This window comes from Symphodus melops, assembly GCF_947650265.1.
Source record: "Symphodus melops genome assembly, chromosome: 5".
NCBI classification, from domain to species: Eukaryota; Metazoa; Chordata; class Actinopteri; order Labriformes; family Labridae; genus Symphodus; species Symphodus melops.
Genome location: NC_136695.1, coordinates 21,478,106 through 21,490,903, shown reverse-complemented (window position 1 = coordinate 21,490,903; position 12,798 = coordinate 21,478,106). Strand labels below are relative to the sequence as shown.

At 41.3% G+C, this 12,798-nt stretch overlaps 1 protein-coding gene across 1 annotated transcript; it reads right to left on the bottom strand.

Annotated features, from left to right (window-relative positions):
• Window positions 1–258: 258 nt before the first annotated feature.
• On the bottom strand, window positions 259–12,564 carry shisa7a (shisa family member 7a). Its single transcript, XM_079342805.1, has 6 exons — window positions 11,423–12,564; window positions 7,022–9,393; window positions 6,236–6,390; window positions 5,743–5,808; window positions 5,311–5,496; window positions 259–5,146 (listed from the first exon to the last, which is right to left on the bottom strand). Exons 2-6 carry the CDS (start codon window positions 7,789–7,791, stop codon window positions 4,221–4,223), a joined length of 2,103 nt encoding a protein of 700 aa, XP_079198931.1. The 5' UTR covers window positions 7,792–9,393; window positions 11,423–12,564; the 3' UTR covers window positions 259–4,220.
• Window positions 12,565–12,798: the final 234 nt, after the last annotated feature.

Genomic DNA, 12,798 nt, shown 5'->3' with positions numbered 1-12,798 from the left:
CATAACATACTGCCTTTCACCACAGCCGCGGGTCTCAAAACTGTGACTGCTTGCACAATCATGTTTTTCTGTATCTGTTATTGATAAGATGTATGTCAGAACAGTCACGGCCTCCGTCTTTGCTTTTAGTGATTGAGACCATTTGGCACCCCATGCCTCAGACTACATCTCAAATGAAGACTTTTTTTCTTCATTTATTGAAACAGAAAAAGTTCAACCCAGATCAATGTCTGACTTAACAAAATAAAGGTACTCAATCTGCCATGCATATAGGCCTATTCCACTTTATTTATGAATTAACATTTTTTTGCTACTTGACACCATGATTCAAATGGAAATACATTACATACTTCTTTCCAATACCAAAAGACCAACATATTACCTATAAATTTGATTAACTGATATAGTTAGGTTAATTCCTAGATTAGGATTCAACATAAAATGCACATCATGAGTTTACTAAATATAATGCACTGTACTTTAACATGCCAACATTTTTTAAATGTTAGATATACTTTAACTACAACAAGCTTTAAAAGAAAATACTAATCACAAGTGAGAGCAACTAATAATGTAGAATACTCAACAAAACAGGGATATTTGTTTGTTTGTCCAAAATATATTTTAGTAATACCACTTCCCTACTTTGAATTAATTTCAGATCTTTCCTCCAAGGCTTTTACTCTTCACTGAATATGAGCTAAAGCTGTCAGCTAATCATTTGCTACAACACAGATGGACATTACTTTTTTTTTTTTATTATTAAAAAGACGTGAATAAGTTTTACTGAGTAAATTATCTTACAACTAGTTTTGATCATTTCATGTTGATAAAAAAATGTTTCAGATTTCAATTCAATTTGTTTGATACTAATAGTTATGTGCCAGAGGAGTGGACATGATTGCTGAGGTTTTAGGTGTCTCAGGTAGAAGAAATAGGGTGAATTGATTATATAACAGCAAAAAGTCAAAACCATGGATGCAAGAAACATCAAACTGCAAAATTAATGACCAAACATTGTTTCCACCAACTTTATTATACAAATTCCTTGTGTAAGTAACTGTAGTATCCAAGGGGATCAATGCATTGAACAATAACAAAAGGGTCGTTTTTAAATTTATAGGCATGAAAATAAATTCATTTGTGGATTTGGTCCCTCTCCATACAAGATAGTGTTCATATATCTTCACATTTACGGTGGCCATTAACCTTCCTCTCTCATAATGGTATGAATTCATAATGGTAAAGACACACCATATTCATTCATTTCTTTCTGGTTACTAGTAGCTCACTCGCCTGTGTGTTAATTCTTAGCTGTGAAAAGAAATCAACCAGTGTCGACTCTTAGGGGGCTCTGACACTAGAAAGTCAACGTAATGTTATGAGTTTGGCACTGTACAATTCATTAAATACTAACACGTCATTTGTTGAATCCTCAAGTTAATGTCACTTAAAATGTTCTGATTGTACTAGCTATACAAAATACAATACTTGCACAAATTAGATTAACCATTTATGAAATTGTGATCATGAGGTTCAATGGATATGGCTTATGAGATTTTACAGACTTTGCTACAGACCATTTGTGGCTCTATTAAAAAAATCTAATACTATTGTACGTCACCTGTCCTATTTCCCTGATAGAGACACTGCGCTCAGGTTTCAGTTACAGTGTCTCTCCAACATTCATCCCATCGGGTCAGGCAACAAACGACACAATGTCTCCAGTGTGGTGACTTTAATAGCTTCCAGCCGGTCCCACTCATATCTCTCCCTAACCATGACACTGCTATCTACACATCTACTTTAGAAGGCTGCAGATTCTTTCAATAGATGGTTTTGTACCCAAATGGAAACTTAAGTAATCACTTGAGATCAAGAAATCATAAGGCCGATGTCTAGGCACAGAACGTACAGCTTTAAAACATTGGCCATATCTAAGTGTGGATGACCGTAAAAATCCAGGCAGACTGTAAATGCCTCTCAGTGAAATGGAGCTGGCATGCATCAAGATTCTGAATGTTTTTAAAAACTTGAATTTACAACCTAATGTATGAAAAAAAACAACCAGTCATAAGAATGCTAGTTATCTAAAAACAATAAACACTTAAACCCCACCAAGTAAAAGAACATCACATCATAAGATAATTGTCAATAATAACCATAACAGTTATAATAATTATTAATAATAACACTCCATCATATTCAGAACAACTACATTTAGCACTGTGTATAGGAAGATTGTCCGAATGAAATTTGTTTGCCAGTTTTTTCATCTCTGTAGTCTTTCACATGACTGAACAAAAAAACAAAAAACAGCAGTGACAAGTTCCTTCTTTGATTTCCATCTGTTGATTTAAAAAAAGAAAATCCTCTCTCTGTACAATACCTCCCATTGATCGGTCACACGTTCAGCCATTCTCATACCAAATGTAAACCTTGAGGATGTGATACAAAGTAAGTTTGTATCTGGTGCAAATATCAGGGGAAAGATTTGTGCAAAGTTTTGTCTCTGTGTGTTTCTCTTTGAACTGTGCTTAAATTGCTCTTTGTTTTTTTGTACACATTAATACTTAATACATCATGACAATATCAACACTAAATCAAGAGAAGGAGATATCATTATATAGGGACCAAATATATCACATACTACAGTATAGGATAGGATAGCCCTTAGTATTGATACGCAATGTTATTGATGAAGATTTTTTTTCTCTTTTCTGTTTTTTTTTCCTCAGACTGGCTGAAGTGCGATATGATACAGCAAGATCTTCGTTTTGAGGATGGGCAGGGCTTCCCCACCATCCGAGTCTCTATGGCGATCAGGGCTTCCCAACCATCCGAGTCTCTATGGCGATCGGAGCCACACAGGAGAAGGCCTCAGGTCTCCTCACTCAGAGTTGTTTTTTTTGGGTTTCTCTGAAGCCGATTCCTTTGACTGTACAAAATATCACTGACTTGTATAATTTGTCACCTGGAGAGAATAATAAAATGGTGATTGTCAGACCAGCTTCCTCTGTGGTATTTTCTTTGTATCTTCATAAATGGCTTTTGAAGGACAGTTGTGTAAGTGCAACGTCTGCATCACGTTCTTTTCATTTGTGCTCTTTAGAGAACCTTTTGCTGTCTGTACACAACGTACTGAAAGAAAGTTGCCCTTTTATTGGTAAACTGAACACATGGATCTGTTCTGTTAGCTCTTGACTTGTCTCGGGTTAATGTCAAGATTTTCTTTTTAAACAGATGGCTCTATATTTTTTGGTACCCCATCATTGTTACAGTTAGGTCGAGATCTAAAGATGGAAACATTAGGGGGAAACTAATCCATAATATAATCTACCAACAGTTAATACTTCTATAGTGTAGCAGTGATCAGAGTGTGAGTCCCTGTGGGGATTTGATCTAAGGTCACATGGAAAACTAGGCAACCCAGGCGTCAGAGTGGTAATGTGGGTACGTCCCCAAGTTTAAATCGGGCGCGGAGTCCTGCCAATGGTGTCAGGCTGCTGAGTCCTGGTTAGAAAACAGCCCCCACCCATTCAGTAATTTACACAGGAAGCAACAACAAAAACAACAAAACAGGTTTGCCTCCCTGTGTCAGGATAAGGTCGGTTCAGTAAATGTCAGAGCTCCAGAAACCGCCATCAGGCACACGGTTCATGCAGACTCATCTGGTCCATCAGGCCCTTCATCTATGAAAGTCAGTTTCAGAAATCCAGTTGACAATCCAGCAGATAGTCGGCTAAATTCTGTGATAAATAATCCCCAAGGTCCTCCTCTTTCTAAACTCTTTGTTAGTATATACATCTATATATCTTTTTATCCCTATCTAATATGGCTCCTGAGTACTTTTTAGGAAAAACATATAAAAAACTAAATCATGAGCGACACTTCAGTTGGTTTTGTCTCACCCCCCAGTCAGTCTTTTTCTGCAAGTAATGGCACTGCTGTTTATGGCAATATGGCAAATTTTCTTACAAAATATGGCTGATGCGGGCTATCACATAAATGGAACAGATATGCCCTACATATATTTTTATTTTATATTTTGTATTTAAGCTATTTAATAACAAGATAACACTAATTTGAATAGTCTAAGCACATTATGTTGTTACCATACTTAATACTTCTAGTTTTATTTTCAGCTGTCAATCTAAATGCAGAAGGGTGATCTATTCCCATATCTTTGATGAGAGTTAATTCTATTTTAGGCACTAACCTCACACCGTCACCTCATTTTTACTCCCTGTCCTGATCCCCTGACTTCCTCCTCCACTTCCCCCTGACCCCCCACCTCCCCCTCCTGGTATGAAATGTAGCTGCTCGATGGTGTTCTGCCTCTTCGCTGCGAAGGCCATCCTCCTCGCGCTGTGGCCCCCTAGTGTTCCTGTTCCCATGACTACACCCGCTCCGGGCGCCTCCCCTGCCCAGCCCATGCCCCCGCTCATGTGCCCTGTCATGCCCGGGTTCCTCTCCTGCTCCCGCCCAGACGTGGGATGAGAGTTCATCTTGATCATGTGGTGTCGGTCCAGGGAGGGTGTGGCACACACATTCTGCTGGGACTGAGCCTTCTGCTGGCGAGGAAGTGTAGGGACAATCCCTCCTGGTGTGTGGGCATAAGGATCCACGACCCCCATACCGCCGACTCCCATCCTCTCTTCCAAATGGTCTGGGGACATTAGCAGCCGCTCCTGCCTCTCTTCTCTCCTGTCCTGGGGCTTCCTGGTGAGAGTTTGCGTGTTGGAGTTCTTATTGGAGGCAGCCATGGCTTTGTAGTACTGGTGCTGCTGGTTCTTGGATAATCTGGACAGGGTCCCTGTGTTGCCCGGAACATCACCCATGTTGAGCAGTTGGTCGCTGGACTTGACTTTCCTTGGGGGCTTGGACAGAGTTTCATAGTTGGGGTTGTACTGCGGCTCTGGAGGATCCAAAGGGTAAGGATTCGGGGTGGGTGAGGCAGGCATGCCAGAAGGTGGTGGCGGGATCCAGGGACGGGTTGCATGCCTTGGAAGGGTTCCTCTCCCACTGAGGGTATAGTCTCCTCCCCAGTGGAGATGGTGCTGGGAGGACTGGAGGGCCGGCTGGGCTGTGTGAGGCCTACGCTTGGTGGTGCAGTAACCGGAAGAGTACTCATCAAGACCTTTCTCTGGAAGCCAAAGAAAAACATCTCTGAATTGTAATCACCACAGCAAATAGCATTAGCACATAATGACGCACTTCGCCGCAGCGTCTGGAGTGTCACCTTGTGTCAGTGCTCATGGACCAGCTGCAGAGACAGATATTTCTTTAACATGTACAGAAGGCACATACCGAGGCGTTTAAGTGAGGAGTATCTGTTGAGCTCTGGCTTGGTGGCACTCTCATAGGAAGGCGGCAGCTGAGCCAGGTTGTGCAGGGAGTGGTGAAATGCAGGCTGGGATTTGGTGTTGTTGTGTTTACTGGAAAGCAGGGTGCCTCCAGCCGCCAGCTGAGCATTGTTCATTCGAGGCGTGCGCTCTGCAGAGACCACAGGGAGAAAAGCACCATTTGTTAAATGAGATTTGCTCCTTTGGATATAGCACCCTGCATGTAGCAGTGTGTGAATGTTCCAGCATCCACTAGAACACAACATTTTAAGCTTATAAAATCATTATTATTGTTGGGATGAATAAATCTACTTTACCAAATTGAATACGGTAAATGAAGAAATGTGGCATTTACATATAATTTACATAGGAGCGCAGCTGTCACCAGATGCCTTACCAATGGTTGCGGTGTGTTTTGGGCTGGAGCCGGATGAGTGGATGAAATTGTGTTGCAAATTGCCCACTGTAAGTCAAAAGCATAATGGTTCTTTAGCATAAAAAGATTGTCTGCAACAATTAAACATCACTTCATTTTACATGCACAGAGTTTCTCCTATCTTAAATGCACTAATATCAAGATTAGCGTATACTATTTGTGTCTTTAATTTAAGTTCTTATTCCATAATAAAAAAAGTAGATCAGTAATCACAGCATATTAATTGAAAAATATGATGACAGCAATGTATATTTTGTTGAACATCACCATTGAAGATTATTTTTTTCTTATAAATCCACATGGTTACAGCCTTGGGACTGGGAAAAAAATGATTCTTCATGCATACGTGACAAATACGATGTGTCTGAGCATACAGAGGATGCAGTTACAAAAGCTCTGATTGTGCCTCTGAGTCTTCTATTCACTAATGCAATAAAAAGCCTGAGACGCTCACATCTGTTGTCCTTGCTGGGTAGGCCTGGGGCGTAAAGATTTTTTGGAGCTCTCCCCAGCGTGCCCTGTCCGTCGCCCACAGTCAGAGCCACGCTGTTGTTTCTCTCGTCCTGCTGGACCGGGCTCGACTGGTGCCGCAGCATGTCCACCAGGGCTCTGATTATATCACAAGCAAAATGGAAAAATTAGAAGAAAAAAAATGAGCGTCAACTATTGCTGACTATCACGTAGAATTCAAAGTGACAAAACATGTCTAGCACCTTGAAGTCCTTCTGTTAAGCAATCTTTGTTCTAGCACAGGCAATTTTGTGGTTATAGTTTTTGCAAATGTATCATCATAAAAAAAAAATCCGATTATTATCAGATTATTATTTATTTTTTATTGGCTCATTAGGTGAACATAAAAAATATATAATATAATTCATCATTATAGTCATTCTTTATGAACCATCATCATTAAATATCTGTCCAGACATCTTTTGAGATTCTGAAGCCCAGGATAATATCAAAACAGAAGCTAGAAAAAAAATTACAACCAAATCTTTAATACAGTGGGTTCCAGCCACATATTAGCTGAAATCCCGGAGTATTCAACACAGCCATGAATTCCACAGAAGCCACTTGACAAAGATCAAATATGTTTCAGAGGATGACTAATGACAATATTCTGAGGCCAGAATGATGAATCTGGTCCATTTGTGGAGGCCTGAAAACCTAATAGCATTAGATTTTTCATACATTCAATAAAGAATGCAGCAGTGAAAGGTGAGAAAGGAAAATGTTTCACCTAGGCATGTTGAGGTCCCTTTGATTGGCTTCCTGCTGCACCTTGTTGAAGGCCACCTTGATGCCCACAGCCACAGCCACCATAAACACCACCACACCTCCAATAACAAATCCCGTGTTGTGGCTCTGCTGCTTCAAAGGATCAAAGTCTGGGTCAGGACCTAGTTCCTCTGATATTATCATGGAGTCTGTCTGTGGCTTGGCCCAGTCTGGAGAGTCGTAGTTCTTGCAGTTGTCCTGGTCCAGCTGTCGGGTCCGCTCTGGACAGCAGAATCGGTAATGGCAGGTCCCACAGCAGAAGATGAAGGTGTCCTTCGAGCAGTTGAAAGAGCTGTCAAAGTGTCCCATGACGTCATAGTAACCTCGACACACATCAATCCATACATCCACCATGCGAGGTGGAATGGGTGCCACCTGGGCTGCTCCTAAAGGAGCCCCTAAAAAAGCCTCCGCTGATGTCACATTCTTGGGGAACATGACCTGGGGAAGGGGTCTGGGAGGTGTCTCCAGAACTCCCCCGGAGGTTTCTGGAAGTTTCTCAGGAGTTTTCTTCCTGCCTTGCAGAGCAGCGGGCCTGATGTTGGCCTGCATGGCCAGGAGCAGCAGAGAGGGGCTGGGGTCGGTCTGAGGCTGCTCGGTGAACAGCCTACCTGAGTGGTCTTCATGCTGAAGAGGAGGGGGGGACGGAGAGGTGTCCACAACAGTGGTGAGGAGGGAGAGGAGGGAAATCAGGGAGACTGCGAAGACTCGGAGATTGGTGGTGGGCGTCATTTTTACATGACTAAGAGACCTAATTTCTGTTGTTGAGTCAATGCAGTTACAATAATGTATCCGCTTCGCAATTCAACCCTCTAAAACAGCATGTGAAATATTCAAGTAGCATGTACAACCTGCTAGAAACTGATGATGTATAGTTTCATTCAGTTCTGTTAAATGATTATATCTGATGCTTTTTCCCAGAAACTGTGTTCTTATACAGTGTAATATTAGGAGAAGACTGCCAACAGTGGAAAAAAAGGACCAACACTGTCAGAATTTCTTGGTAGGTTTTCAATAATTGCTGATAATGGTGTTAAAATTATTTTAATTGTAACTGCTAGAGAGGAACTCTGAATGCATCATGACTTTATCTTCTGCCCTTAAAAAACACCTCTCAAGTCTAGAACACTGTGCATCTCTGCAAAAAGGACAAATCAAATTAAAAACAACAATCTTCATGCTTTTAGTCCTTAATGCCTAATCCTCCATGTCCACCTGCACTAAAGAAAAACTATTTGACTTTGTGCTGGATGAAAATATGTTTTTGCAACCGCAAAGGCCAGTGAAAGTTAAACACAAAGAGTGATATTCATTAAGATATGGCAGTCCAAGACACTCCTGTGCTGGACACGGCACTTTAGAAATAGTATATGGCCTGTGATGTATTATGTGTAAACAGTTTTATCTGGTTCGTTCATTCCTGGACAATGTGTTTAGTTTGGCACTTCATACATTCGGAATTGGCACTTGTTTAAACTGTAAGCAATTCTTCTCTTGGAAAATTGTGTGAAATCTGTCAATCTTTTAATCTATTTTATGTTTATGGCATGGTCAACATTCAAATATAATAAAGAGACAGCCTTGCTGATGAAAACTGTCTATAATTGATGCCAAATTTCTATAAAGGTCCATGTAACCTCTTGAAACACCACATACTTTATGGTGGGATTATTATGCATCAGTACTCGGCTGGCACAGACAGTTTGTGCGATCGGGCTGGGGGTGATAATGAGAGAGGCTCGACTTATGTGCAAGAAGACTGTAACAGTTGAAAATCAAGAGTAAGCACAAACCAGCCTGTAAAATTCATTGAAATGTTATGGGTTTTAAATGCTCTGTATTCAGTTTTTAGGCACAAAAGTTGCCCCTGTCATTCAACTGTAGCTCTAATTAGACGTGAACTGAATGGCTTCTTCCTGTGACATGTCTTTTTTAGTAAGATAATTCCTGATTGGTCTCGGAGGTTGAAAGAATATCACTGTTGTTGAGAAATATGTAAATGTGTGAAGTTATTGTGTTGGAGGTGATGGCAATAATAGACAGAAGCAGATCTGTCTCCCAGAGAAATTATAATTACATGTAATTATCAAAACGTCCCTATCTGTGGCAGAGAATGTAGGCACAGACGGGGGGAGAGAGAGAATGCTGAAATCACTGAGGGCTCCGCTTGTTTCAGTTACATGCTCCTCTGACCTTCTGAGGAGGGTTCAGGAGAGGAAAAACGAGCGAGGCAAAGCACTGAAGAATTTCTCCTTTGTCTGATGTAAATGTTCTGCTTGATTTCCAGAATTGTCCTCAGGGTTTGCACACCGATAATCAAACCTGGAAGGTCCACTGCAACACAATTGAGAAACATGATTAGAAAGCTGCTCTGCGACCTCTGTGTGTGCACATTCAGAGTACACATGTGCTTCCATTATTTATTGATTGCATTATGTGAGCTGATGTGTATTCTGTGAGGTGGATTGTGTCTTAGTGTGCCTGTTTGGTTGCAGGAGGAACACGAGAATGGGAGCAGGCAGAGTGATACATGCAGGGACGGGATTTAAATGAGCAAAAAGAGATTGTGGTGAGCGGGGAAGAGCCAGAGGTATAGATGTGCAGAGACGACCGTGAGTGGGAGGGCGGCGTGTGTGGGTGGCACAGAATCAAGTACATTTCTCCCAGCACTTACCAATACAACATCACACAAACAGCACCACTAAACAGAGCTGCAAATACAGTCAATGCCACACACAAGAAAAGCGCTAATAACAACTATTAATCAGATGCTGTTGGATCAGTTAAACGGGTACTATCGGAACTGCAAAAAAATCTTTGCATGTGTACATTTTTGCATGTGAGAGACTATAGTAGGCATTCTTTAATCCTTGTAGTCTTCTCCTTGCTCCCTCCTTTCTCCCTCATTCTGCCTTTCTCTCTCTTTCTCAGATTCTGTGCGTGGGTTGAGGCAGCTAACTCTCTCAGAATAGCACTGCAGTTCTGTCTGTGTGTGAGTGAAAGAGGCAGTGAAAGAGAAGGGACGCAGAATCCAATCTACACCCATTAGACCAACCAGATTTTTAAAGTCACATCTGCTGCATGTGTCTTGGATAGAAAGATGACTCTGACAATGTATGCATTGTTTCAACTTTCACTGCCAAATTCCTGCTCAGATACGTTCTGGCAAAAAATAAATAAATACTAAAACTCCTCAGACAAATGTGCAATTACAGCTTTTTAACAATGAACAATACTTGATATTTAAACACTTCAATGGAAATTCATGAGCCGTCATCAGTGTGAAGCCATATGCTTTAAATCTTATCGCACATTTCAAAGTGTCTGAATATACAAAGAAGCGTATGTTTTCCCCTAGGGATCTCCATTCTGTGCTGTTGAGGCAATGCAGTAGAAACAGGGGGGAGAAAGAGGGAGAGAGAGAGAGAGAGAGAGAGAGAGAGAGAGAGAGAGAGAGAGAGAGAAGCTGGGAACCAGAGGGTGAAGGGCACACATTCAAAGCTGTGAAGATGCGTCCCTGAGTTACGTGGCCGCTGGAGGGAGAACAAACCGTTTCAACAGACTCAAGCAGTTGTGTAAAAGCAAATGAAGCAAACGGCGCCCTCACATTTTATTATTGCAGAAAGCCAAGCAGCTGTGCATACGGTCTGAGCGTGCAACAATTTCAACAGGTGTTTGTTGGAAATGAAGCAAAATGGCTTCATATTTCTATAGAAACGCTGCTTCAAAACATGCATTGTGATGCGAATCCAATAAGGCGAATCCGTAAAAGCAAAAAGTCGACGTAAAGTAAAATAATTAAAAAAAAAAAAAAAAAAGATTGCAGCGTTTGCTTCCATTTTATCTACAAAATAACCGCGGAATTATATCGTATGATAAATTAGACAAAGTCTCTTCAGGTTCCGTCATTCATTTGGTTTATAAATTGCAGTGAACAAGCATGCATTTTATGGACATGACTTGCATGTATCAGTAGGCTAAAAGTGCGTGGGTGTATCCGTACCGGTGTGTGTGTTTGTGTGTGTGTACAGTCCGGCTGGCTGTGTCTTTTCCTGTGTCTGAAAATCATTCTTTTTTCATAATGTCGTAATGAACCTGCAGTAGGCGATTCAACTATATAAGTGATGAAAAACACATTAGCAGCGCACAATGCCCGTCTTGGAGATGTTTTTTTTTCTGTGGCGCAGCTTTCATCCAAATGTTTTGTTTAAGAGACTCCAGCACAACTGATGCGTCCAAACAGATGCCAAACTCGTTTATCACACAGAAAACAAACACGCAATTAAGGTATGGAACAAATCTTTATCCGTAATTAATTGCCTGATGTTGCGTGAATAAAAAGGTGCATAATGTCGTGTCTTACCTGTGCGTTGCTCTGGGGTTCGATGCTGGAAAAGAGCGCTGGGAGAGCCTGCGCACTGGATCTCTCTCAGATGGAAGCCTGTTATTGTAGCAGAGGATGATCAGGACAGCGTGAACTGTTGCCGGATCTGCCACCTGTTTTGACTGTTTTTGTTCACCCCCCCTCAACAAGCTGTAGTTCTCAATCCCTCTTCTTGGTTTGTCTCCATCCGGCGTCTTTTAATCCTTTATTACGGCAGAAAGAAAACAAAAAAAACGCGAGCAGTAGACCAAAATATCAGTGTCCATAACGAGATGTTCTCAGATTTTCTGACATATGAGACAATTAAACTATGCACTACAGTAATAAAATGTTTTACAGCAGAAGTTGTAGAGGTAGCCTACGATCCTGGACAAAACGCAGAAATTCAGGGTGCGTAAAGTCAGCAAAGAAGAAAAGATTTAACTAATTGAACTTTTCCCCATCTAGAATTGAATGAGCTGGCTGCCTTCATGATTTCCAAGAGAGATATAGGTTACACCGCCTAACTGCGACTGGCCTGACGGAGGTCCGCCGGTGGTGGAGCGCTGTGATTGGTCGCTCAGTCTGGTGCTGATGAGACTCTCAGCTCGCGCTGCTGCTGATGATGATGCTGGTCATTAAGCCCATTCAACTGGTGGCGTTCATGTGTATTCCCCTCCAATTCATTTCCCTCTTTAATTGAATGACCCTGGAGACCTACTTTTTATCAGCTCTGGCAAAAAAATATATTGGTCAGAGATTTAGCCACAATGTTCTTCCATCCTCAAAGTAAAAGACGAGGATGAAACAAAGCTACAAAAATGTCGGGGGAATAATGCACAATATGCAAGCAGCCAGTAAATTAAGCAAACAAAAAAAGAAAAACCTTCAAGATACAAAATGTGTGTGTATGTTTTTTTTTCTTTGTATGTGTGTGTGAGGGAGAGAAAAGAGAGACATGGTTGCCACAGCAACTGTGTCATTATGTTGGTGGCAATTATGAAAGCAATGAAAACGGGAAGCGGAGAGGATTGGCGCAAAAGCTTTAACACTGGAGCATGAACGAAACTGTCAATTAGACCCAGACCTGCACTGCCAATTCAGAGGTTTTTCCAAGTTTTGGTAGAACAGCAGGAACATGTAAAACACACACACACACACACACACACACACACACACACCTACACACACACACACACAAACCCCTTAAGTGAAGGAAACAGTGTGAGGTTTGTAAGAGATGGCTTCACACTCACTGCCGCCTTAGATCAGCAGCACATGAATGAAACCAGCATTTGTAAAACTGTTAACAATTATTGTGACGCTTCCTTTAAAATCAAACATAGGGACAAGAAAAGGATTTGTAATTAAGAGAT

Excerpts from the sequence above, each read along its gene's own strand:
- shisa7a (XM_079342805.1), bottom strand. The coding sequence starts at position 7,791 with ATGACGCCCACCACCAATCTCCGAGTCTTCGCAGTCTCCCTGATTTCC. Across the intron at positions 5,497-5,742 it reads AAAACACACCGCAACCATTG|AGCGCACGCCTCGAATGAAC; the intron begins GTAAGGCATCTG and ends TGGTCTCTGCAG. Across the intron at positions 5,147-5,310 it reads CTCCTCACTTAAACGCCTCG|AGAAAGGTCTTGATGAGTAC; the intron begins GTATGTGCCTTC and ends TTTGGCTTCCAG.